This window comes from Rhizomucor pusillus, assembly GCF_041956525.1.
Source record: "Rhizomucor pusillus strain CBS 183.67 unplaced genomic scaffold VTP01scaffold_4, whole genome shotgun sequence".
In the NCBI taxonomy this organism is placed as follows: domain Eukaryota; kingdom Fungi; phylum Mucoromycota; class Mucoromycetes; order Mucorales; family Lichtheimiaceae; genus Rhizomucor; species Rhizomucor pusillus.
The window spans coordinates 883,711-907,145 of NW_027192146.1; the positions used below are offsets into that span (position 1 = coordinate 883,711).

General features: G+C 44.0%; 9 protein-coding genes across 9 annotated transcripts; 4 read left to right on the forward strand and 5 right to left on the reverse strand.

Annotated features, from left to right (window-relative positions):
- Positions 1 to 42: 42 nt before the first annotated feature.
- Positions 43 to 1,462, reverse strand: VTP01DRAFT_7658 (uncharacterized protein; the record flags this gene model as incomplete). Its single annotated transcript, XM_069386693.1, has 5 exons — positions 43 to 123; positions 185 to 637; positions 712 to 828; positions 887 to 1,022; positions 1,077 to 1,462. The coding sequence occupies 5 exons, from the start codon at positions 1,460 to 1,462 to the stop codon at positions 43 to 45; spliced, it is 1,173 nt and encodes a 390-aa protein (XP_069242123.1).
- An 83-nt stretch (positions 1,463 to 1,545) lies between these two features.
- Positions 1,546 to 3,410, forward strand: VTP01DRAFT_7659 (uncharacterized protein; the record flags this gene model as incomplete). Its single annotated transcript, XM_069386694.1, has 10 exons — positions 1,546 to 1,656; positions 1,716 to 1,853; positions 1,910 to 2,164; positions 2,217 to 2,299; positions 2,357 to 2,441; positions 2,506 to 2,617; positions 2,680 to 2,883; positions 2,943 to 2,996; positions 3,046 to 3,133; positions 3,188 to 3,410. The coding sequence occupies 10 exons, from the start codon at positions 1,546 to 1,548 to the stop codon at positions 3,408 to 3,410; spliced, it is 1,353 nt and encodes a 450-aa protein (XP_069242124.1).
- Positions 3,411 to 3,713: 303 nt separating this feature from the next.
- VTP01DRAFT_7660 (uncharacterized protein) lies at positions 3,714 to 7,807 on the reverse strand (the record flags this gene model as incomplete). The annotated part of the gene is made up of 10 exons (XM_069386696.1): positions 3,714 to 4,060; positions 4,124 to 4,762; positions 4,821 to 4,941; positions 5,000 to 5,131; positions 5,192 to 5,299; positions 5,361 to 5,528; positions 5,591 to 6,225; positions 6,286 to 6,438; positions 6,502 to 6,841; positions 6,926 to 7,807. The coding sequence occupies 10 exons, from the start codon at positions 7,805 to 7,807 to the stop codon at positions 3,714 to 3,716; spliced, it is 3,525 nt and encodes a 1,174-aa protein (XP_069242125.1).
- An 870-nt stretch (positions 7,808 to 8,677) lies between these two features.
- VTP01DRAFT_7661 (uncharacterized protein) lies at positions 8,678 to 8,993 on the reverse strand (the record flags this gene model as incomplete). Its single annotated transcript, XM_069386697.1, has 3 exons — positions 8,678 to 8,763; positions 8,826 to 8,861; positions 8,921 to 8,993. 3 exons carry the CDS (start codon positions 8,991 to 8,993, stop codon positions 8,678 to 8,680), a joined length of 195 nt encoding a protein of 64 aa, XP_069242126.1.
- Positions 8,994 to 10,229: 1,236 nt separating this feature from the next.
- Positions 10,230 to 10,931, reverse strand: VTP01DRAFT_7662 (uncharacterized protein; the record flags this gene model as incomplete). Its single annotated transcript, XM_069386698.1, has 2 exons — positions 10,230 to 10,406; positions 10,716 to 10,931. 2 exons carry the CDS (start codon positions 10,929 to 10,931, stop codon positions 10,230 to 10,232), a joined length of 393 nt encoding a protein of 130 aa, XP_069242127.1.
- Positions 10,932 to 13,907: 2,976 nt separating this feature from the next.
- On the forward strand, positions 13,908 to 14,995 carry VTP01DRAFT_7663 (uncharacterized protein; the record flags this gene model as incomplete). Its single annotated transcript, XM_069386699.1, has 5 exons — positions 13,908 to 14,200; positions 14,293 to 14,320; positions 14,392 to 14,550; positions 14,618 to 14,845; positions 14,906 to 14,995. 5 exons carry the CDS (start codon positions 13,908 to 13,910, stop codon positions 14,993 to 14,995), a joined length of 798 nt encoding a protein of 265 aa, XP_069242128.1.
- A 1,922-nt stretch (positions 14,996 to 16,917) lies between these two features.
- On the forward strand, positions 16,918 to 20,993 carry VTP01DRAFT_7664 (uncharacterized protein; the record flags this gene model as incomplete). Its single annotated transcript, XM_069386700.1, has 18 exons — positions 16,918 to 16,984; positions 17,048 to 17,505; positions 17,566 to 17,660; positions 17,719 to 17,977; positions 18,032 to 18,198; positions 18,263 to 18,405; positions 18,456 to 18,507; positions 18,563 to 18,823; positions 18,881 to 19,013; positions 19,069 to 19,305; positions 19,366 to 19,467; positions 19,524 to 19,705; positions 19,763 to 19,976; positions 20,037 to 20,082; positions 20,141 to 20,252; positions 20,312 to 20,498; positions 20,560 to 20,735; positions 20,795 to 20,993. 18 exons carry the CDS (start codon positions 16,918 to 16,920, stop codon positions 20,991 to 20,993), a joined length of 3,090 nt encoding a protein of 1,029 aa, XP_069242129.1.
- Positions 20,994 to 21,182: 189 nt separating this feature from the next.
- Positions 21,183 to 22,198, reverse strand: VTP01DRAFT_7665 (40S ribosomal protein uS3; the record flags this gene model as incomplete). Its single annotated transcript, XM_069386701.1, has 3 exons — positions 21,183 to 21,762; positions 21,826 to 21,932; positions 22,166 to 22,198. The coding sequence occupies 3 exons, from the start codon at positions 22,196 to 22,198 to the stop codon at positions 21,183 to 21,185; spliced, it is 720 nt and encodes a 239-aa protein (XP_069242130.1).
- Positions 22,199 to 22,635: 437 nt separating this feature from the next.
- On the forward strand, positions 22,636 to 23,276 carry VTP01DRAFT_7666 (mitochondrial 54S ribosomal protein uL29m; the record flags this gene model as incomplete). Its single annotated transcript, XM_069386702.1, has 4 exons — positions 22,636 to 22,681; positions 22,751 to 22,867; positions 22,939 to 23,105; positions 23,172 to 23,276. 4 exons carry the CDS (start codon positions 22,636 to 22,638, stop codon positions 23,274 to 23,276), a joined length of 435 nt encoding a protein of 144 aa, XP_069242131.1.
- Positions 23,277 to 23,435: the final 159 nt, after the last annotated feature.

A 23,435-nucleotide genomic window follows, 5' to 3' on the forward strand; every position in this document is an offset into this window, starting at 1 on the left:
CAGATGTAACAATCATAAGATGAATATTCTTTCCACGCTGCTTCAGGGACTTACTCCTTCGTCGGATCCTTGCGATATTGGATTTTTAGATAAATCGAGTGCTTGCAGATGATGATTAGAGAGCTAACGCGGTGAAGTTAAATAAATAAACAGGTTTTGTTAGCAACTGATATCCGATAATTACCAATGCTTCAGCAAGGATGGCACACTCTGCAGGATAGATCTCGCAATCGGAAAGTATGAGGTTCTGGAGTGAACGGTTGCTATGCAGTGCTTGAGCCAAGGGCGCAATAGCATGTCGAAGAGGATTTCCAGTCAGGTCAAGCGTCTGAATACCACGCCTCATGTACTCGCCACATTGCCAATAGATTTCAATCGGCTCTTCATTGAGAAGCATAGCTGCTATCCACGGTGAGCCGCTTTGTGATATCCGGTTATATTGCAATGACAAGTGCAGCGGGCATGTCGATTGACGGAGTCCCCCTGCCATTATTTCGAGAAGTGCTGGTTTGAGAGCGCATCGATCAAGACGGACCTGTCGCAGAGATGTCGATGCTGCGAGAGCTTGGGAGAGATATCGCATTCCTCGTTTGTCAAACGTCGTACCGGACAAGTCAATAGATTTGATGCGTCTCGACTGTAGAATAACGTCGTCAAGATTACCGCATATATCAGTGATACTTAATCACAAGCATAAAATACAATATGTACCTGACTGATGTAGATAGCAATATATTTGATCCCTTCCCATTTCAACAGGTTACCTCCAATTTTGAGGTCAGTTGCTCTGTCGTTGACCAATAGACTATGCAGCAAAATTCGAATAGACTTTCCGAGGTTATGCAAGTTAAAAAAAAGTCTTGTTTCACGATATATCTTTGCTTACTTCATCTTCCAAGTTGCAGTTAGATAGATCAAGACTATGCAATTCAGAATGCATAATAAGAATGTCGGCGATAGGTCCAACTTGCCGAGGTTCTATTGCATGATTCGCAAGGTTGATTGACGTCAAGTTTGAATAGCTTCTTTGATGCCAATTAGCCATGAACAGCTGCGATCGATGTGGCATTATTTACCAATTGGCCCGCAAGAGCTTGGCAAAGTAATCCATGACCGGCGCTTCATGTAACCTGCATGCCTTTTCATAATACTTTGGCAATTCTTTGCAGCCAATTTCCTCCATTTTATGTTGAGTTTCTGTAGGCACAACTTCGTCGTTGTTGCTCAGTATATGCTCAGTTGTAAGATTCCTGACAGAGAAGGTGACCCGTTTCAGTTCCTGCCTGTGCAAAGCAAAGCTATCGTTTGACCCGGAGTAAAGCTTCGACTGAATACGCGAGAGCCACGACGATGACGACGAGTGACCTGTTGATGTAGATGACGAACCATGGAGCGACTTTTTTAAAATGCCCTTTGTCCGGGAATCCATGGAGCTTCTGCTGCTGCCCTGCGGTGAGGCCATGGCAACAAAGAGTTTTGATGCAGTCGAACCCCGCAGCAGCCAGCAAACTTGACCCTCTTTCCTTTTGCGTTTTACGCCCTGTGATGCGCCAAATAGCTGCCATCGTGGGTACTACGGGAGTGGGCAAGTCGCAGCTGGCCGTGGAACTATGCAAAGCTCTACGAGGCCAAGTAATAAATGCTGATGCTATGCAGGTACAGAAACGACAAGACTTGCAAGCAAGCGTCTAGGACTAAACTTTATGTATGTCTAGGTCTACAAGGGCCTCGATGTTATTACAAACAAAATGCCAGTGCATGAACGACAGAATGTACGGCATCACCTAATGGACTTCCTCGATCCCGAGGAAGAATATCGAGTGACAGAGTTCCACCGCGATGCAACCGAGCGAGTGAGTAGATCGCTGTTGGAAAACGCGAGATAGATCTGACACGACCTTGTTTTTAGATCGAGCAGATCTGCGGCGAGAACGAGCTTCCTGTTGTTGTCGGAGGAACCAACTACTATGTGCAGTCTTTGCTCTGGCATGACACATTGATCAGTAAAAACGAGTCTGTAGAGCGACAGCAATCGCCTGAATCATCCGCTGAATTGGATGCGTTGGATACCCCAGAATTATATCGGCGTCTTCAACAAATGGATCCAATAATGGCAAATAGGTGGCATCCTTCGGATCGCAGAAAAATCTTACGCAGTTTGCAAGTAAGGCATCATTTATAGGGCTATCAACATGTTATTGACGTTCGTGACCTAGATTTACCATGAGACTGGACGACCCCAGAGCGAGATTCTCAAAGAAGTTCAGGAACAGCATGAGGAGCACGGTGCACGACCTAGGTAAGAGAATCGATACACAGTAAGTCAAGAGACTCTATCTGACAATCCTTGCATTAGATTCAAGGCGCTCATATTTTGGTTATACGCTGAGCAATCCGTACTAAAGAAACGTCTGGAGGATCGAGTCGATAAAATGGTTACAGTATGTACTCTCATATCTACAATTCGAACCGAAAAGATACAGAAAATTCATCGCATGGAAATAGGAAGGATTGTTCAATGAGATACAGTCACTTCGAAAGCGAGTTGTTGAAGGTTCTGTCAAACAGCCTGGACAAGTACTAGACCAATATCGAAGAGGATTGTGGCAGGCTATCGGTAAATATTCCATTTTCTCATATCAAATAACTCGGATAATACTTACATTTTTCTTTCTGAAGGATACAAAGAATTCGATCCGTATTTTACGGCGATGGAGAAAGGGGAGGACGATGACCTCGAAAGTATCAAGAAAGAATGTTTGGACCGCATGAAGTCGGCAACAGTGCGTTATGCAAAGCGACAGACAAAGTGGATCCAGAGCAAACTGCTACCTACAGTCTGGAACTCCAAGGACGTGCATATCTATCTCCTTGATGCAACAGGTAAAAATAAGAATACATTGCGTTCATCCTGCTACAATATGTACTCATATATTATTCAGATTTGAATGCATGGAATGATTCGGTTCGCGATTGTGCTATAGATGTTGCCAAAGGTACTGTAGCTATCTGTAATAGATATCTGCCTTGTTAACTTGCTTTCAGCATTTTTGAGCAATTTACCTTTACCTGATCCTCTGAGTCTCAGCGAAATTGCCGCCAAGCTGTTATCCAAACCTGAAAAGCCCGTAGAGTAAGAGAAAACGCTGCAGTTTGGATATTCCTCCGTGACTAATTTGATGTGTAGTACAAGCGAGGCACGTACGTTAAAATGGAAGAAACATGTATGCCCTATATGCAAGACGGATTCAGGTGAACCAGCGGTTCTGAATGGAGACCTGGAGTGGCAGCAACATATAACGGGTCGTTGGCATCGCAAATCACTCAAACGGCTCAAGAATGAAGAAAATCGACGGAAAAGAGCCAAAATTGACGAAGAACAGCAGACAAAGGAATCAGATCCAAAATAATGTACTGATTCTGTATAGAATTGGGCTTTCGTTGCTGTATACGTTTACGATTCAGCTCTGTGCCTTCAACCAAGTGCGAACATCGCATCAGATGCCTATACGGTTATACGACAGAACTTACTTGTACATTATTGAGAGGAATGTCGTTATGTAAAAAGCTTTGTATACAACTATCTCGTAAAAGAAAAAGAATTCATTTTCTGTCCATACGTTCCTGACGTGATCTCAGACACTAAAACCAAGAATGTATTACTATCCTATTGCTATACATACAATAATACTTAAAAGTAGAAAGGCTCTTTTTTAAACATTGGAGTGAGTTGGTGGAGCAAACATTTGACGGTTGCTAAACAACGGGGTCACAGATCGGGGAGGAGAGTTGCCGTAGGAAATGCTGGGAGGATCCATGGGAGTACGCAAAGTCGGCATATGCCTTGGTTGCAAACGTTGGCCAGTTCGCTCGGCTTCCCAGTCCTCCCATTTCTTCATGACCAAGCGTGATGAGTCGAATTTACCCTCCGGGTCCATATCGTGTTTATCCTTCTTTTCTCCATCAACTTTTCGAGTTGCGCCCCAAGAAAAGTCATCAAAATGCCAGTATGCGTACACAGGCAAGATAAAGTTCCAGATAGGTAAAGCGATGATGTATACTGTGCGTATAATATGTGAGATGTAGAGAATGGGAACAATTTTGGTATTAACAGGCCTCTTACCAAGCATCCACATTATATACACAATCTTGAATGTCGTAATGCCTATAAGTACAGCAGGTAGACCGAGGATAGCTACCAACAGTGCCAGAGATTGCCATTGTGGGTTGCTGGATACAGCTGTGCTGACAATCAAGTAGATTGTAAGACAAATAGCGGCAGGAAGCACAAGAGTGCCGATCAAATCCACAAAGACTGAAAACTGCATAGAGAGGCAAGCAATACCGCAAAGATCTGATACAAGCACGAGTTCCATCAGGTTGTGGACGGTCGAATTGATCCAGCGTCGTCGCTGCGAAAGCAGCACTTTGAACTGATCTGGAACCACGGTTTTACAGCGGGCTTGCGGTACAAACATCATTTGACGACGAGGGAACGTGCGCAGCATCAATGTCGACAGAAAACGATCTTCGCCAAGCAACAGCAGGTTTTTGGCATGCAGTGTGGTCACAACATTCTGGTTATATTCTAGAATGATGTCTGGATTTGCGAGGATGGGGACCCACGCGCCGTTTTTGGGTGCTTTGATGCGGTACATGCTGAAACACCCTGGAAGGCATGTCACAATACCGAAAAGCGATTCGAACGCTTTGGCATAGTTGTGCGAGATATAATATTCAAAGACTTGGATAGCGGTGACCCCTAGAACGTAAAGTTAAGTAAGATTGCATTTGACTTTTAGGATATAAGAGCGTATTACATGAAGCACGCTTGTTAGCAATGCGGGTTTCACCACATAGACCCATAATAGTGATATCATTAGCCATAGCTGCGACCATGTATGTGAGTGCATCTGGTAGCACTTTGGTGTCAGCATCAACCTACAGTGCTCTTAATCAGTATTTCGTACGTGTTACCAGTAAAGTATGGACAACTTACCATCAAAATAAGCTCAAATTTATCTGGAGTTACTCCTTTCATCAGCCAGGTCATTTTCCAAAATATTTCATAATCAAGCTCTGTCAAACGATCGTTGAACAGCACCCGTTGGAAGAATTGCATGACAATGAGCTACCAATAACGTGATCAGTAACTTGAAAATGTTAGAGTTTATTTTCCAAAACATTGTACCTGTGAGTCGCGTTTACCACGATTGCCGGCCTTAGGCTTGTTAGCCTCTTCCTCTGTGCCGCATTTCACAATAGTTATGCAAGGGACACCTCTGTAATGTCCAGCATACTATATTATCTTGGTATTAAAATTTTACATCGTAGTATACATATATCGCACATGGTCTTACCACTTTGGCCATATTCAACTGCTTCTCACCATCGGCAATGGCTACATAGTAAGCAGGTGTCGGATCGCGCATAGTAGGGTCAAGATCCATCATATCGACGACAATGTCTGGAGTAGGCCGCTTTTCGCCTGCACCTGTAATCATACCATCGGCGACGATAAAGAATAGCTACGAAATCAGATCAGGTAAGTAAAAGGAAGCTGATACACTGTTCTCTCTCGGTTCTTCACCTTATGCTTGCGTGAATAAGTAGTCTTTGCCAAGCTATCCATAGTCGTCTGCAGACCTTCTTGACCTTCAGAGTAACAAGTGACGAGCATAACGGTGTACAGCTCAGTGTTTACAATGTCTGTTGTAATTGCCTTGTCTGACGCAACGGAAAGACGCTGGTCGCTCCTTGGTGTTGCGCGAGTAGACGAGCTGGAGTGAATGGAGCTTGAGGAGCTGCTAGCTGCGTTGGTTGATGCGTAGTAGTTGTAAGGACCAGGTATATGGTTTGCAGGATCGTCGTTTCCTCCTTTGATAGATCGCCAAGCGAGCCAGTTTGAACGTCCTCCAGGTTTTACGAGACGGCCGGCAATAAACCACTGGAATGTTAAGGCCATCGAGTATCGCACCACAATCATAGCTACGATCACTGCGAGCATGATATTCATTATAATTTGTGCAGCAATGCATCCTCCAGCTTCGCTTTCAATAATACCAGAGCTGTATCGAGCAAGCAAACAGCCTGCAGCGTCTTTGCCTTCCGGAGTATACAAAAGCACATAGGATATGTCCTTGCCGACATTGTCCTGTAGGACCTTGTCGACGGTGCTGCCGAAAACGGAGGTACCGTTGCGGAAATAGGTCGTCATGTTGATCACTTTTAATACCCTTAATACATGAGAAAATTATTCTGTTTCAAAACATATCTTCACCCTACCTGTATTCCCTAGAAGTGTCAGTTCTCCAGCATGCTGGACATATTGCGGGTCCATGTCTGCCCACTCAAAATTGAGCGTGCCTTGCGGTCGCATGTAGTTGTTCAAATCCCTTAGAGACAAGCATCCTCCGTTAGGACCAGTAATTGTTCCGCCTAATAAGCGTTGTTTTGTCAGAGATGCCTCTGCAGAGCCGCTAATGAGCTTTGTATGCATACCGTAAGGACTATCGACACTACATGATCCTAGAGCTGCATTGGTGCCGAAAGCATTGCATGCACCTTTCAAGTCACCGTCAAACACCGGACCAAGCTCCATGTTTTCGAAAGCAGTAGTCAAGTTGAGTCCTTTGGTTGCAAAGAATTCCTGCATCTTTTCCAAGGGGTATACACGTCCAAAGACACGGACGTCTTTGCGATACATTGGCACTCTGTTTCCATCCGTGATCACAGAATACGGGTATGTGACGCTCTGCTCAGGACACAACGTGCGTATGAGACCATAAGTGATGTAGACAAGCGCCAGGCAAAGTAGCAGAATTAATAGCACCAGGGCGATCTGGGAATAGCAACAAAAAAAGTTACCCAATTTAGTTACTTTAGAAATCCCAAAGGTTATACATAGAGCTGCAGATTTATATACCTTTTCACGCCATGCTTGGCGAGTCAACGCATTTTGTTTCCTGCAGCATACGCGGAGACACCATCCTGGTATGCAGCAAGTCATAGCGAATGCAATCCATGCCCACCAAGTGGTGCGCGCGTCAGCGTCGTCTTCTTCCTTCGCCTGTTTTTCTTTCTTTGACGGTTTACGCTGCGGGCGCGGTGCAGTGGATAATCCGGCTTCTCTCTGCTGTTGGATTTTTTGCTGCTGGAGCTGCATCTGAAGTCTATTTGACATTGGCTGCTCTGGCACACTGACGACGCGTGGAGGGTGATGCCGATATCGTTGGTCGATCAGAGTTGTTGCTCCAGGTTGTTGGTGTGCGGGAGGTTGTGGTGGCGACGGGACGGCACCTCGAAGCATGCCAGGGCGGGGTCGGTACCTCTCTGGGCGGGAAAGTGAACGTGATCGAGACAGGCTTGCATTTCTGTGAGCGGCGTAATAAGATGCTGCTGCCGGCGGTCTATTGCCCAAACCACGGTTACGCAGACCACTACTGCTATCTACAGGTGCCTGAGCTAGCCGACTGCTTGATGTTCTATATTGCTGCTGCTGCTGCTGTTGAGATTGGTGATTCGGGTAGCCATCTCGGGATTGTCGTGGTATTGGTGGTTGTTGTTGTTCATGGGTAGTACTGCGCTGCGGTCTGTATGCTGGTGGAGAAGGGTGGTGCTGTCTATGCCTGGAGGCTGCTGCTGTGTGAGGAGGAGGGGCCGGTCCGTTAGAAGTTGGATATCTTGTCGGGCGTAATTCACGAGAATGGTGTGGAGTGGCACGATACTGTGGCCTTGCGTGATCCGACGATATTCGTGCTTGAGGGGATGATGGGCTGTAGCCACTGAACCTATGCGGACTAGCCATAGGCTTCTATCTTGCTCAATCCAGCAGGTTTGTCAAAAAAAAAGAAAAGGGTAAAGGAGAGAAGCAGCAACTCTCACGAAAGAAAAGCTGGTGGATCTTTTTTTTCTTCTTTTTGCTCTCCCCATGTGTAACCTGTTTGCTCTCTTTTTTGCTTATTTTGTGGAAGTGACCACAATGACGCTGGCACTTGCCGATTATAGGCATTAAGACCTATCAAATACCTAATTTGATGTAGGCATTCCTGTGACTTATAGCGTATACAGATCCAAAATTATTTATAGACATTCGTTTTAACAGTGAACTTCACTTTCCGGTCGCTCGTTCGTTCAGAACACGCAACCAATATGTGGGTATAAAATGCTAGCTTTTGCGTGAAGGATCCCACGCTCAGTAAGGTGTTGCCTGGTTTCCGGGTCTTGTGCAACGACAAGAAGGAGTAAAAAAAAATAGGAATTAGTTCTAAATAGGAAGCGGCCGTCATCCATCAACATGTTGGATGCGACTGCCCAAGAAACAATGTTCGAAGCTATGTTTATCAATAGTGTTCTTTCGTTTTGGTCATGCGATGCTGCGAGCATCGTCGGATATTCGGCTGTTCTAATTAACCGCACCAGTGCTTTTGCTGCTTCAAATGCAACGAAGTGCTTTCAAATGCTTAATATTCTCAAGAGCCCATCAGTATCGTCTGTAAAAGCTCGACGTTGCATGCTGCATATACATCGAAAATTTTGTGATTAGCTCAAAAGTAGTGTTCACTATGCATTTATCAAAAGAAATGGTTTATAAGTGAAGGTAATGAATAAGGGTGGGGAGACATTATTAATTAATAAGAATGGGTTGCAAAGCTGCAGGTGCTCGAGGAATCAACCTTTAGTGTCTTCCCAAAGTCAATCCACGACTCAAGTCAGGGAGGTCCTTGGTAAGGTCCTTCAGAGTTCTATCGAGGCCCAAATGTTCTGCGGAGAGGTTTCTATAATCAGTACAAAGCGTTTGCAAAAGTTTTAACCAGTTCCTTTACCAGCGACATATTTAAGATCGTTTTCAAAATCCTTGTCTAATAAAATAAAAATATGTAGGTGTCACCAAGTTAGACTATTGCATTTACGCCCTTACGCTTTTTGCTTGCTTGCACGTTCGCGCAGAACAAGAATCCAGCGAAAATGATGGCAATTTGGGTGAAGCGCATTTTGATTTAACTTATTTCCTGACGTCGATATTGATGATGAAGCTACTGTACATGTCTTTTCTCGCTCTTATATAGCATTCTCTCGCTTTATGCAGATTATCCCGAGTTTCCGTAGGTAACCATTCTGTCTATTCATTAGACAAACTATCCTACGCAATACATAGCAAAAATTCCAAAGAATTCGGACACTGTTGTAATAATCTTAGCTCCAAGTCTCCAGCTAAATGCATATGAACTGCGGACATGTCCAGTAACAAAAATTCCAATGGATATAGATCAAATAGATTTTGCAATATCCAAATACAAAGAGGAGAATTTGCTGTATACGATTCACAATAATTGTTCCTGAGACAGTTTAATACAGTAAATTGGATCTCGCAGAGTCATAATTTGGCATACATTGATGGCATTGCAACGCTTTAATGACATACTTCCCGGGGCTAAGGCAAAATCGTGAGATTATAGAGGCATCTATGCAGACAGCAAGTATAATTTGCAAGCGAGTTTGTTTCCTGAGTTGCTCGAATGACGGGTATTCAGCCTGATTGAAAATTGTGATTTCTGCATTGGTAAAAGTCGGATAGATATACTACATATGGATGAGTTTATCTGCGTCCTATCAGGGACCTCGGTTTAGATCAGGCCTCATCCGGACCGACGGGTGACAGTGATCTACAGGCATAAACCTGCATGAATTCTATTTGTGTAACATATATTTTCCATGATGGTAGCCAAATCTTCAAGACAGAAAAGGCTCTTCCACGGAGAGAAATATTTACTGATGCAATCAAAGAAATATCGAAGGCATAGTATGGTCCAATGTCCTGGATTATAATGAATGATTTGTTAGATGTAGACCCAGTGCATTTACATCCTTGCTTTCATCGTTTCATCTTGATCGTTCTACCGAGATACAGACAATAAGGACTATCTGCTGCTACGGTACCTATCAAATCATTTCATGGAATGGCAGTGTAAGCAACTTTCGTCACATTGAAGTTGAATGGAAGCCTAGCAACCGACAGTAGCTTGTACATTTTTATGGATTATCACTTTCCAGCCGATTGATCCATGCATATTAATATCAGTGCCTGAAGTTGCCATTCTCTTTATTAGAGATGACCTTCCCGAAAGAATGGATCTTTAGATTCGAAGAAGACATATCGGGTATTGCTAGACAGCTGAAAATATGGCAGTCTATGATTTCCAATTATAGTTAACTATCACACTGACTACTTATTCAAACATTAGGATGAATATGTAGCGTCTGTCTGTTTCTGGGTCGCCCAAAGCTGGCAACCAGGATTCGTACTGCGGCTTGGGAATGTTTGGTGCATAAATACGATCATAGTAGTCTTTAACTATGGGTGCAATGTAGACGACTTGGAATCTGGATAATCTCCGAATATGGACCTGGAAACAAACATTAGTGTTGTTACTATGGATATCAATTGGCTTCCAATATATGTATCCATTTGCTTCGTAAGCCGATGCTCCCAGGCAAGGCTATCCTTAGTTGCATGTCTTTTCCAGGACTTGATGATTTGAGGAACAGCGCACCAATAGCTAAGCGAATATTTACATAATGCGCTGAATGCCTCACCAGCAACAAAGATACTGGAGAATTGTTGTTCGGGAAAGCGTTATCGTGGAAGAAAAGTATAAGATTCCATGGCAGAAAAAAATGAATCGGTCGCTTGTACGCATTTGCCAAGACGTAACCCAAAGGTGGCATAGGCACCCAGTGCTCAGCACCATATGGACCATCATACCACTGTAAGGAGCTTCTGGCTGTTCTTTAATCGTCAGGTAAACCAAAAAGTCGAGTATAATGCTCTGGGTGGCTTGCAAGTTCCTGACACTGAAGCCGAATGTTCCTCCAGGCATCTTCAGGTTCCCCGAGGCCGATCGCAAATGCACAGTATCCGCAGTTACCATCTGCCTTTACGACACTAAGTGCGTCGAAAGACTAAAAAGAAAACCGCAAGATGAAGTGTGTGGTTGACTGCCTGTATAAAATGAAAATAAACAAATTCAGGGAAATGGACGCGTCACTTTGGCAAAACATACAGGTAAAGTTGTGAACACTTCAGTTACTACCGCGAGTGCACATATCTGAGCTGACACAAACATTAACTATATATGCTGCATGCATTCCTTTACTAGTTTTGCTGGCTATAAAAAGCTTTACGTACATTTTCGCCGTCATTTGAAGTCAGTTACGGAAGGTAGGATCAGGATGGCGGGAGACATACAATGTTTGTGCTAAGATCTACAATCAATTATAATAATGAAAGCAAAGATGTGTCATTAATCATTTTCCTAAGATTTCAGAACGCATTGTAGGTTAATATTTTCCTATGATTTTGAGCGACACACTATCTTTCTAAGCATTTATGTGTGCAACGCATACTGGGAGATGTGGCAAACAGCAGTGCTTCTGGAGTTAGAACATACAAATGGGCATACTATAGCATTGAATGGGCCAAGAAACCAATGTGTGGAACGCATTCGCCTTCTCCCTAAAGTCGATGCAAGTGCCTAGAAACTTCGATTCGTGTCATGCCAACTTGAAGAAGACCATAGACACTATAAGTTGCATTAGACCTTGCAGCCACGTATAGTAATATTAGAATTTAGTTTCTTTCCCAAATGCTGCCGGTGGCGTCTATATCAATCTCGTTTTTCTTCTCCTAGGATCGATCCCGTGCTCAAACTGCAGACTTAGTCATCCTTATAGATATCATCGTATTTTAGCTGGTTTACCTTGACCATCGTCTCTTCAGAGAGCGAAAACGAAAAGCCTCATCGAATTAGAAATCTGATGTACAGTACTCATAGTTACTATACTTCAGAAGAAACCATGAGTTTCCAGTTCTTTGCGGCCCTTGTTTTTGCCTTCTCGCTTTTGCTTCACCTAGCTCTGCGTAATTACCCGACGACTCAATCATAGGGAGCCTTGGAGGGAACGTGGCCAGTTGCATTGAAGAACAATGTGGAGAAGTCCTAGAATTCGATAGAGAGCTTTTTTACAGTCCTCCCGAATGTGCGAAGAAAGCATAAACTGATTTAGGGATCCAGGCGTGTTACCATGACAAAGCGTACAGGTAAAGTTGTGACCAGATCAGTTCGAGTATACATGTCTGACCCAACGATGCGAACATGAACTATAGATGCCGCATACATCCTTTATTTGTGATTCTGATCTCGTTCTGCAATAATAAAAACTTGGTTTTCGCTAAGATTAAGAAGTTTGGAGCAGTTTGGAAAAACCTAACAAGCACCCTTTCCACTTTATTGACAAAAACGTTTGTTAGTAACTCACTATGTTTTAATCTACATGGAAATTTCTAGTTACTCTTGCTGCAGGTCGCTCGGCATTTCTGTGAGCTATGTACGACCAATCTTTTGTGTAATTAAAAATGCGCTCTGCATGTGATGCTTGTATTTGCGAGATTTCAACTCCATGTCGCTTGTATCTACGGTAATTTGCGCAACACGTAGGGAATGGCTAGATCATGGTCCTGCATTTATTTTTGGCGCATGATAATGCTCCGTGTTCCGGATAGTGTCTGTGCGCAATGTGACGGAAGAGGTGTAAGTCCGCGTTTCCAAAACAGTGGTACCCTCGATAATGGGAGATGCCGTAAATCATTGCGACACAAGAATACTTCAGCACCTTTTTGATAAATTCCCATGTGCAAGCAACCAAGGCCACGTAATAATCCTGCAACGAGGATCTGTGAAAGAAATGAAAAGAATTGAGTGCATGTATTAGAAAGACCGCAGGCTCTTGAGTACTCACGGGGATGGTGTATTAACAGTAAGTCGTAGCTTTTTGAATGGACGTCTATTCTCTTCTAATTGCGAGTCTTTTGTGATGCTTTTTCTGATTTTCTCCAGACCTGTTTGCGGATCGTTTTAAATGTCACTCGTCTACGCTTTCGATCAAGCTTTTCTTGTTCTCGTATCTGCTTGTCAAGTAGCTCGTTCGCCGTGGGAGGACGTCCAGTTCCTCGTGGCATGTGCCCTTGGGCTTAATTTTGCTGGGTGGCTGCCGGTCTTTCAAGGATACCTCTTCATGGCCCATGGCTGTTTCTATGCGGGCCATCATAGCAAATCTGGCTTGGTCGTCTCCAGCATCCTCAACCGTTCTTCAATCTTTACAATAATGATTGCATTTTTTGCGACACATTGATAGGTTTCTCATGCTTGACTGGTGGAAATTCACCAAACTCTGGCTTGTTTTCTACCATTACACTTCAGTAGATATAAGGTCTGATTGCAGAGCATAGCGTTACCTTCTGTATGAGGGTAAAGTAACCATCGGGATGGTATTACATCAAGAGGTGCGGGTCCAGGTGCGGGCAGTTGATAGCAGCAGGAGTGGTATAATCGATTCGTGTTTTGCAATTGCATTTTTGCGGGAGCCTGTTCGCTTTCTACATACTAGCTTGCCAAGCTTCTCTTAATAGCTTCAATTGCAAAGCGAAAAACGTTGCCGACCAAACTTTTTATCCTCTCTTCCTGATCTTTTTCAACAAAATAATCCTGGTCGAGCTTGTCCTTCCCATCGTACAAGTTAATTGAATCTTGCTAATTTTATTGTTTCGTTTCAATCTTTGTCAGATATTCATCATGCCACATATGTATCTAAGACCTCACATATCTTACTCAGGTAACAATATCGTCCACCTTTCTGCTAAACTTGGCAATTCTGACGAATTCTTTGTGTGCCTCTTTGATTCTCGTGCGAGATCCTTTTCGTTCAGCTTGCGATGTTGATGGAAGACGAAAGCATCTTCCATCATCGTATTATATGATGTTGGTCGTTGGTCTCTCGGACCTCCCGGCGACCGTCTCCTCAATGACATAGTAATCTGTTCAGCCTTGCGAATTGCGCTAAATGCAGTCATGAACAATACGCGTGGATTAAAGTTCCATCCCGGTGAGGATAGGCTCCATTCCGTGACGAGGCAACTCAAGGCGAACGGAATCGGTGTTGATGACAGGTTTTGTTACAAGGCTGACGGCGTTTTAAGATGTTCCAACGAGCACCGCGAAATGGAGCTAACCCTACTGGAGACATCAAATGGGTACAACCAAGCAGATCAGACAAAGATCAGTTTGGCTTCCACAGACGATCAAGAAGATGCTCAGTCGCTCCCAGATCTCGATGGCTGGAATGAGGCCAGCGATGAGGAACCGTAATTCATCGAGCCGGACACTTCAGTCTCTGTTGTGTCTGCTACACACGATGCTACGGATACCAACGCTCCTAACGATAACAACAGTAAAGATTTGTAAAATACGATCATGTCGATAATGTGCACTCACCGATGTCATATGCCAGATGGGTTTTTCAAAGTTCTCTGTATTTTTCTTCATCCTCTTCCAGGAGCGCTATCTCTCTCGCAATGCTGGTGAACTGCTTCTCGAGTTCCTGAACATCCTCCTCGTGGCTTTTGGTTCACAGTTCATCTTCCCTACCTCCATGGTGACCCTACAAAAGTTCTCGTGTATCAATGAGGTCTTCAACGGTGCCAATTACTTTGTCGTCTGCTCGATTGCCATAGGTTTGCTGCAAGGAAATGCCCAGAAGCGTCTACTGTGATCATGTCCAGTATCCAAACCATCCCAATCCATCAAGAGCTCTTCCATGTGACAACGCCCTCTTTGCGCAGGCCGGTAAAGATCACTGGCTTGCCAAGAAAGTATACTCATACATGTCCATCACACAAACCTTGGAACGCATGGTACTTAACCAGGATTTCTTGAAGATATTGAACACTGGCGCAATCGACCGACAAGACCTGGTGCAATGTACGACATCTGCAACGGCAAGATGTGATGTAAGCTGGAAGGTCCCGAACAAGACAAGTTTGTTGACAAGCCTGATTCCCTAATGCAAGGGCATGTTTGGAGCAGTATCGATGCTGAAAACAGGGGCATATGTCTACAGATACGCATCCTTTGATGTCATGTCGAGACTAAAGCTTTGATTTTGGCATGTTCACAGTATGTTGTTAAAACATTGGCGATCATCCATACTAAGTAACGATTCATATCGACGGATATACGACTTTGGAGCGTCAGCTGCCCAGCACCTGGAGTTTTTGCAATGTTGAGAGAGGACAAATGCCTGATTCCAATCAGCTTTGACGACGACCCCAAACGTTTTCTGGGTTTTTTACGCATCGTCTAAAGCTTCAAGGCGAGTACAGTTGAATTGATGATTTACAGAACAGACACCAATCTGAGGATTGGGACTTGAAAGTTTTTGGATATTCAACAACCGACGCAAGAAGGAATCCACCACTGTCTGCAGATAAAGAGGAAAATTTACCCTTATGGGACCAGGCATCTGTATTCCATGATCATTGGTGTCTTCCATGACGCAAGAAGCATCCAACAGCTGTTTTAAATACTACATTGAATTGTACGATATGGATTGAGCATCTGTTTCCCCAAAGTCATTGGCGTTTCTTGGCGGAGCGGAGGAGCATCCAAAACATCGTTTGAAGATATAAAGTTTTGAACTCTGTTTTACGGATCAATACTGTACTCCCAGAATCGGCCCTTTTCATTGCGCCAAGACGCGGTTCCGGATAATGATATGAATTTAGGGCAATGAATTGAGCCTGTATATTACGGGTATCACTAATCTTGTGGAGTGAAACCCAACTCAATATTTTAATATCGCTTCCACATTTGTGGTATTCCATCTGAATTCGGTTTCCATTGATCTCGAAGATATACCTTTGTATACCTGATAAAACGGTTGATTCGTGGGGCTCAAGTCGGTTAAATACATATAGCCATTTGGGCCATTTCTGATAGCAGAATTTATATTGCCATGAGCATAAAACGACAAGATCCCTGTCCTTTCTCTCTTCCTTCTCTTTCACTCGCAGAAGGGATTTCTTTCGGACAAAAGATTTTCTCTCTGGACACAACATATAAGCCCAGCGAGCACAGGTCCTCAGACACAACATATTCAGAATGTCATGGCCTCGAACACAACATCCATATCATCCGAAATGATCTAGCGTATTAACGAATCGCGCTTGACCTTGACGGGTGGCAGCGGCCAGATTATGGTGGTTGCAGGAAGTTCCTCCACAGCGACAATGCGGATACAAGTGACGAACGCGGCTGGCCTTCGTCGTAACAGCATAGCCATCCCAACGCGCAATGACCTGAGCAGCTTGTTTCAGTTCTTCATAGTTTTCAAATCAACAAGTCAACAAATTAGACGTTGCACTGTTCGAGACAACTTTCGGAAGGGTAGGTTGTTGTGTCCGAAGGAAATCCCTCACAGAAATCAATGAAGACAATCAAGAAGGTAGGCTAGGAATACTGCTCATTTTAATATACAATCGATTGACCGCTTGATGGTAGGATAAAGTATGCCTATGAATATCTCTACACTGTCGTCTGTGCTTTACCAAGCTGAACCTTGAGCTAATCACGTGCTCTGGTGTCTATGAAATCTTCTCCATTGCTTTCTTTTGCGTATCAAGTCACGTCTTTCGACGTCGTTTCTGGCGTCTATGAATCTCTGCATTTTGTTTTCTTTGTCTTATCAAGTCGAGGTTTCCTTCCATCATCTGCTCTGATGCGATATGTAGCTCCTTGTTCTCTGTCTCGGTTATAATCGAGGTTTCCTTCCACCATGTCTCTGATATCGATAGATCTCCTCTTTTGTTCTGTTTTGCTTATGATTGTAATGACCCCCGGTGCAAATCGGTGCCACCCTTCCCAAAATGCGATCCTTTTGGACACATGTGTTTTTTCTTTTACACAACTTTCCCGCAGCGTGGAAGACGATATAAATAAAGTTAGTCCGCAGAAATGCATGAAATAATTTTTCTACTGCATGAGATCTCGCGCTGCGAACTTCGGTTTGCTCGCTTCCGACTGAATGAGCACAAGACAATTAACTCTCAATTCGTTCTTCGCTAAAAAGGCACGCTCTTCTGGTGATCAAGGTAAACGTCGAACTCGCTTCAAGCTAGAAATAAGGAACCTGTTTCGATCAGAGAAGCAAACAGATAGAAGCGGTCAAGATGCAGAAGACGCGATCAATAGCCCACCGATCACAATGAGTTCCACCTTGTCAGCGCCACCCGCTGCTACGCCAACTGCATCATCATCATCATCGTCGTCGTCGTCGCCGTCGCCGACACCTCGTCGACTCGAAAAACGATATACATATGATCCAGAGGCAAAGACAGAAGAGGAACCTTTTGACATAGAGAAAGAAAGGCGACATGCCCTGTTCGTGCAAAAGTTTGGAGAACTCGAGGAAAGAGTACAAAAGCGAAGAAAACTCGACGGCGAGCAAATGGATGTTGATGTGGATGCTGGTTCTCCCAGTGCGATTGGCCCTGGACAGAAGAAATGGTCCCCGTTGGAACTGCAAGTCTTGCATTTCAAAGAAAAGTACCCGGGCGTACTGCTTGTCATCGAAGTCGGGTACAAGTTTCGATTTTTTGGAGAGGATGCAAAGGTAGTAAATCTCGAGTTTCCCATTCTTACAAGCTAGTTTTACTGATCACGCATATCTTAGATTGCATCTCGTGTTCTCCACATTGCTCACTTTGTTGATCGAAACTTCTACGTAGCTAGTATACCCACACATCGTTTATCCGTGCATGTCCGCCGGTGAGTTATACAAAATTTTAGCTAATAACCTGAAGCGTATGTTGCTAACTAGTTGCAGTCTGGTCCATGCTGGATACAAAGTTGGCGTAGTTCGCCAGACGGAAACCGCAGCCCTCAAGGCTGCAGGTGAAAATAAGGGTGGTCCCTTTCGAAGGGAACTCAAGCACTTGTATACAAAAGGCACATTCGTGGATGAGATGGCGACCTCAGAGTTAGACGAAGAGTCTCCAACAAGTTCTACAAGCTACTTACTGTGTGCGGTTGAAGAAAAGAGAGGCGGCGGAGGATCTGACGAACGTGTGCGAATTGGCCTAGTGGTATGGCACCGTCGGAGACTTTTGCAGAGATGAGAATGTTAATACAATATCCAGGCAGTGCAACCAGCAACAGGCGACATTGTATACGATGTGTTCGACGATGGATATATGCGCTCCGAGTTGGAGACAAGGATCTTGCACATCGAACCTTGCGAGCTATTGCTACCTCAAAGTCTGAGCACTGCTACCGAAAAAGTTATTAAGCATGTATCTTTACAGAGGTAAATGATGATGATGATGATGCATAGCGTATAGCCAGGCTTTTTCTAATGCATTGAATATCAGAACGACGGCCTTTGGAGAATCCGTGCGAGTGGAACGTATGCCAGAGAACGATACATTTTGCACCGACTACAACGCTGCGTTCACATACGTGTCCGACTTTTATACGCGGGAGATACACGTTCAAAACTCAAATGTCCAGCACGGTAAATATGGCACAAATCAAGCACATACTATCACTGAATATTAACCATAGGCTGCAAAGATGTCCTATTTGTGGAAATTCTAAAACTTCCCGATGCAGTCATGTAAGTCTATCTATTGAATTTTGATTTGATAATATCTCTACTAACTGCTTTTCAGCAAGGCACTTGCGGCCATTTTACGATACTTGTCTGAATTCGGGCTCCAGCATGCTTTAAAGCTTACCAAGTATTTTACGCATTTCTCTTCTCGTAGCCATATGCTACTGAATGGCAACACAATGGCGAATTTGGAGATATATCGCAACTCTACAGATTACAGTGAACATGGATCGCTTTTCTGGATCCTAAATCATACAAGCACTCGCTTTGGTAGGCGCTTGTTACGAAAATGGGTTGGAAGGCCATTGGTGGACGTTGCGTGAGTTGAAGCAATAATACTATTGACTTTTTCATTCAATAACGCTTTATTCTGTAGACAACTAAACGAACGCATCGATGCTATCGATGAGTTAATGACAACAGACAATCCAAAAAAGGCAAAAGCACAAGGATTATTAAAACAACTTCCAGATATTGAGAAAGGGCTCTCGCGTATACATTACGGAAGGGTATGCAAAAAGTCAAGAGTTATCTGAAGCAGAATCCAGGTACTGACCAAAGTAGTCTTCGCAATCTGAAGTAGTGCAGATCTTGAATGCTTTGCTTCGAATAGCAAATAGCTGCCAAAATGTGCAAGGATACAAATTCAGATCATCTCTTTTGAACCGAATATTTGATCAATTACCAACGATACGAGAAGATGTACTGTCATTTCTAACGGTCATTGACCCGGATGCCGAGAGCAAAATCGATTTCTTGCGTTCAGAAGAGAAATGGCCCGAGATACCGCGACACAAACAGGCAAGTATGCATTCTTATCCTTCGCGACATGTTCTAGACAATAACCTAGAAAAATTTCAGGATATTGCCAACGTTGAAAGAGAGCTTAAAGATTACTTGTTGACAGAAAGGAAGCAAACGGGTATCACGAACTTGGAGTTCGTACACGTAGCTGGCATAGAGGTAATCAAGCAAAAGAGAATACGACAATAACGACAATCATTAACAGAGTTGAGTAGTATCTTTTGGAAGTCAAAAATACGTTCGTGAAAAAGGTGCCTCGCGAATGGATCAAAATCAGTGGAACGAAAGCCGTATCGCGATTCCATACCCCATTTCTGTTGACCAAATTGAAGGAACGTGAGCAACACAAGGAAAGATTGACCATTGCCTGTGAGGATGCGTATCGAAAATTTTTAGCGTACGTAGATTATTAAGTGGGGCTAAGGCATGTCGCAAGAAAACTGACGATACATAGAGAGATATCCGAAAAATACGAATCTTTTCGCGACATTGTCCTTGCGTTGGCACAACTTGATTGTCTCTTTTCCTTGGCTACCGTGGCTAATCAACCGAACTACGTGAAGCCTACATTTTCCAAAGAAGCGAAGATCAAAGTGAAAAAGGGCAGGCATCCTATGGTGGAAAAATTACTGGGTACTTTATATGTACCGAACGACATTGATTTTGATGCAAGTAAAAAAAAACAGTTTCTATGATTGACATTTGTATCATTGACTGTCGTTCGATAGGTAAACCGGTATAGGACGATGGTGTTGACGGGTCCTAATATGGGAGGTATGCTCACAAGGAATCTTTGAATGAACGTCAATTTAAACTGATAACGACGACGTAGGCAAAAGCTCGTACATAAGACAAGTCGCGCTGATAGTCATCATGGGACAGATTGGTTCGTACGTCCCTGCCGAATCTGCGGAGCTAGGCGTTTTAGATGCGGTGTATACGAGGTATGTACCGTAAGCTGTTAGGATTAATTGAAGGCTCCTGACACTTGCGATGCTGCTAGAATGGGTGCGCTTGATAATATGCTGGCTGGAGAGAGTACTTTTATGGTGGAACTACATGAGACATCAGATATAATGAAGCAAGCGACGCCACGCTCGCTGGTTATTTTGGATGAGCTCGGTCGAGGCACCAGTACACATGATGGAATGGCTATTGCTTACGCCGTGCTTAAGCATTTCATTACAAAGGTATACATATTTTGCATCACTGCTGTGACTTTGTCGATTCTGATCTGACTTGAAACGTTAGGTGAAATCTATTACGCTCTTTGTCACGCACTATCCTTTCCTTGCTGAGCTAGCAAGCGAGTACTCTGAATCGACCACGAATGGGCATATGAGCTTCTTGGAAAACAAGGAGGGAGACTTTACAAGTGTCATCTTCCTTTACAAACTTGTCCGCGGTGTTGCAATGAGAAGCTATGGGTAAGAGGAGACTATACACTAGCTATGACCTGATGATTAAGTATTCTCGATCGTTTTAGTTTGAACGTCGCTAGACTGGCTGATATACCAAAATCTGTTATCCAGTTGGCGCAATCCAAGTCGGAGGAGATGGAGGCGGCTGTGATTAGCAAAACTAGCAGGAAACGTGAACAGCAGCTGTTGCACATTCTAAAGACGCTATTCAACGATGAAGCTATTCTCAAAGGAAAATTTAAACCGCTCCTTTCGACAGAATAAAATTTGACCGTTCGCTCTACCGAAACAAAGAATATTCAAGTGCATAGATTTTTCTCTTTTACAAAGCCATTAAGAATCGATGCCATAAATTGCGAATGGAGCACATACGGCTGCACAGAACGGGAAACTTATGCAGAACCAAGCATTACACAGAAAAACGGCAAAGGACAAAGCAACACCTTTTTATTTTTATGCTTCGACAGGCTGGGCGGGCTCGGCGGGTCTGCCAAAGTCCTGAGTGATAGCTTCGGTGATAGGGGTCTCTTCCTTGGGTTCCAAGATGGTAATGACATCGGGAAGAGGGTTGCGAGGACCCTGGCGGCCAGTGGGGTCGTTGTCCAACATGATCTTGACCTTGATACCGAGGACACCCTGACGAAGCAAGACGTGACGAACAGCGGTGACAATAAAGTCACGGGTAGGCTGACCAGAGTGGATCATGAAACCGTCACCGAACTTCATAGCCTTGGCACGGGCAGCACGGAGCTTGCCAGAAACAACAACCTCGCAGCCCTTGGCACCAGATTCCATAACGAAGCGGACGACACCGTAGCAGGCACGGCGGACAGCCAAACCGTTAAGCAACTTGAACTTGACGGATTCGGCCTGGGCGATAGCGCAGAGACCGCGGTTCTGGACACGCTCGGCGTAAAGTTCGACGGTGTTTTCGGCGAAGCGGAAACGCTTTTGAACGAGGGAGGTGAGTTCACGGATACGGCGACCCTTCTCGCCGAGGACGTTTTGGGTGTGGGTGGCGCGGATGATGATTCTGTTGCAAAATACATATCGATCAATACTGCTCTATCTCCTCATTTGTTTTCCATTCACGTACTCGGTGCGTGCAGGAGTGACACGGACTTCAACGCCAGCGTAACCGTCTTCGGCCAATTCACGGGTAAGGAACTCGTTCAATTCAGCATAAAAGACACCGTCAGCAACCTATTGAAGACCATTTAGAATCAAACGGGCGTAACAATGAACAAAGCCATTCAACTAGACACTTACGAACTGAATTTAATGGTAAATTCAGAAAATGCGATTATGGACAGCGCAGATATATAGAAATTGCTCGTCAGTTACTTCCAGTCCTTTGCCGATTTTTTTGATCCATCCATTCCATCCATGTAATCTGTCATCTATTCTGCCCCTTCTCTCTTGCAAAGATGTGTTACCTTTCTCTTCTTGGTGATCTGTACTGCTGCCATTTTTGCAAGAGGGGGAGCTATCGACTGCTGCAGGATCCTCTCAAGATCACCCACTCACAATTGAAACTCAGTACGCTTATGAGTACACTATTTCTGCGCTGTAGCTTTCCGCTTGCAAATGGTATATTCTTTGTTGCTTCACGCTAATTGTCGAACAAAAATCCGTCCATTGATATATGCTAGAAGAATTACATGTTTATTTCTCTACCAGAAGCTCTTAGGAGAGCAAGGAAGGCATAGGGCGGAAAATAGATATCGTGAATACAGCAAGGTCGATAATTATGGGAGCTAGAGAGTCGTAGAACATCAACGTGTCAAGATATAATAAGTAAAAAAGAATTGTTATGTTTATAGGACGTTTCCTCTTACTTGAATACACTACACAGTAAAATCACACGCATATACTGTGTGCATTTTGCATTCGTTTTTGTGCAATTATGACCGACGCTGTCTTTGAACTGACAAACATCGTCCTTGGTGGCTGTAAATAAAGGCATCGCCTTCTCTTTACAGAAATGCTGCTGCAAAAGTTTACACGATCCACCGTTGCAGTTCCCTCACGTCTATTCAGCACTGTGCGTCCAGCACTGTCAGAGACTCCAGCACCTGCAAAGGGCCTATACCAATTCTTTGAAAACGGCGAAGCATTACCAAAGAGGATTACGACAGGTGCGATCAGTTTTGACATTTTTGGCCTGCCCGACGTTTATTGGTTCTAACTCGAACTTTTTTCGGTGTAGGTCGCTCATGGACCGCCAAAGAACTTCGCCAAAAGTCATTTGAAGATTTGCACAAGCTTTGGTACGTGTTGCTCAAGGAACGCAATGTCCTGGCAACACAGCGAGGAGAAGCTCGTAGACAGCAATTATCCACCGACGTTTTCGACAACAGCGATCGTATGAAGAAGGTACTTCTTTTTACTGAAAATATCCGTTGCGAGAATGGGGTATTAAATGCATGCCCTGAAAACCAGGTTCGAAAATCCATGGCACGTATTAAGCTTGTTTTGAACGAACGACAGAGGGAATACGAGAAGCTGTTGGCCGAGCAGCAGCAACAGCAGCAGCAACAGCAGTAAAATTTGCGTACCAGTATATGTATACATAGTCAATCAACAACAACAACAATCTTGCTTCCTTGTTTTTTCGTCGTTTCTCAATCTCATCTGTGTATTATTTCTCATTGCCGCGTGGATCGCATTAAATGAAAAAATGCTTTCGTTTGACGACGACGGGTC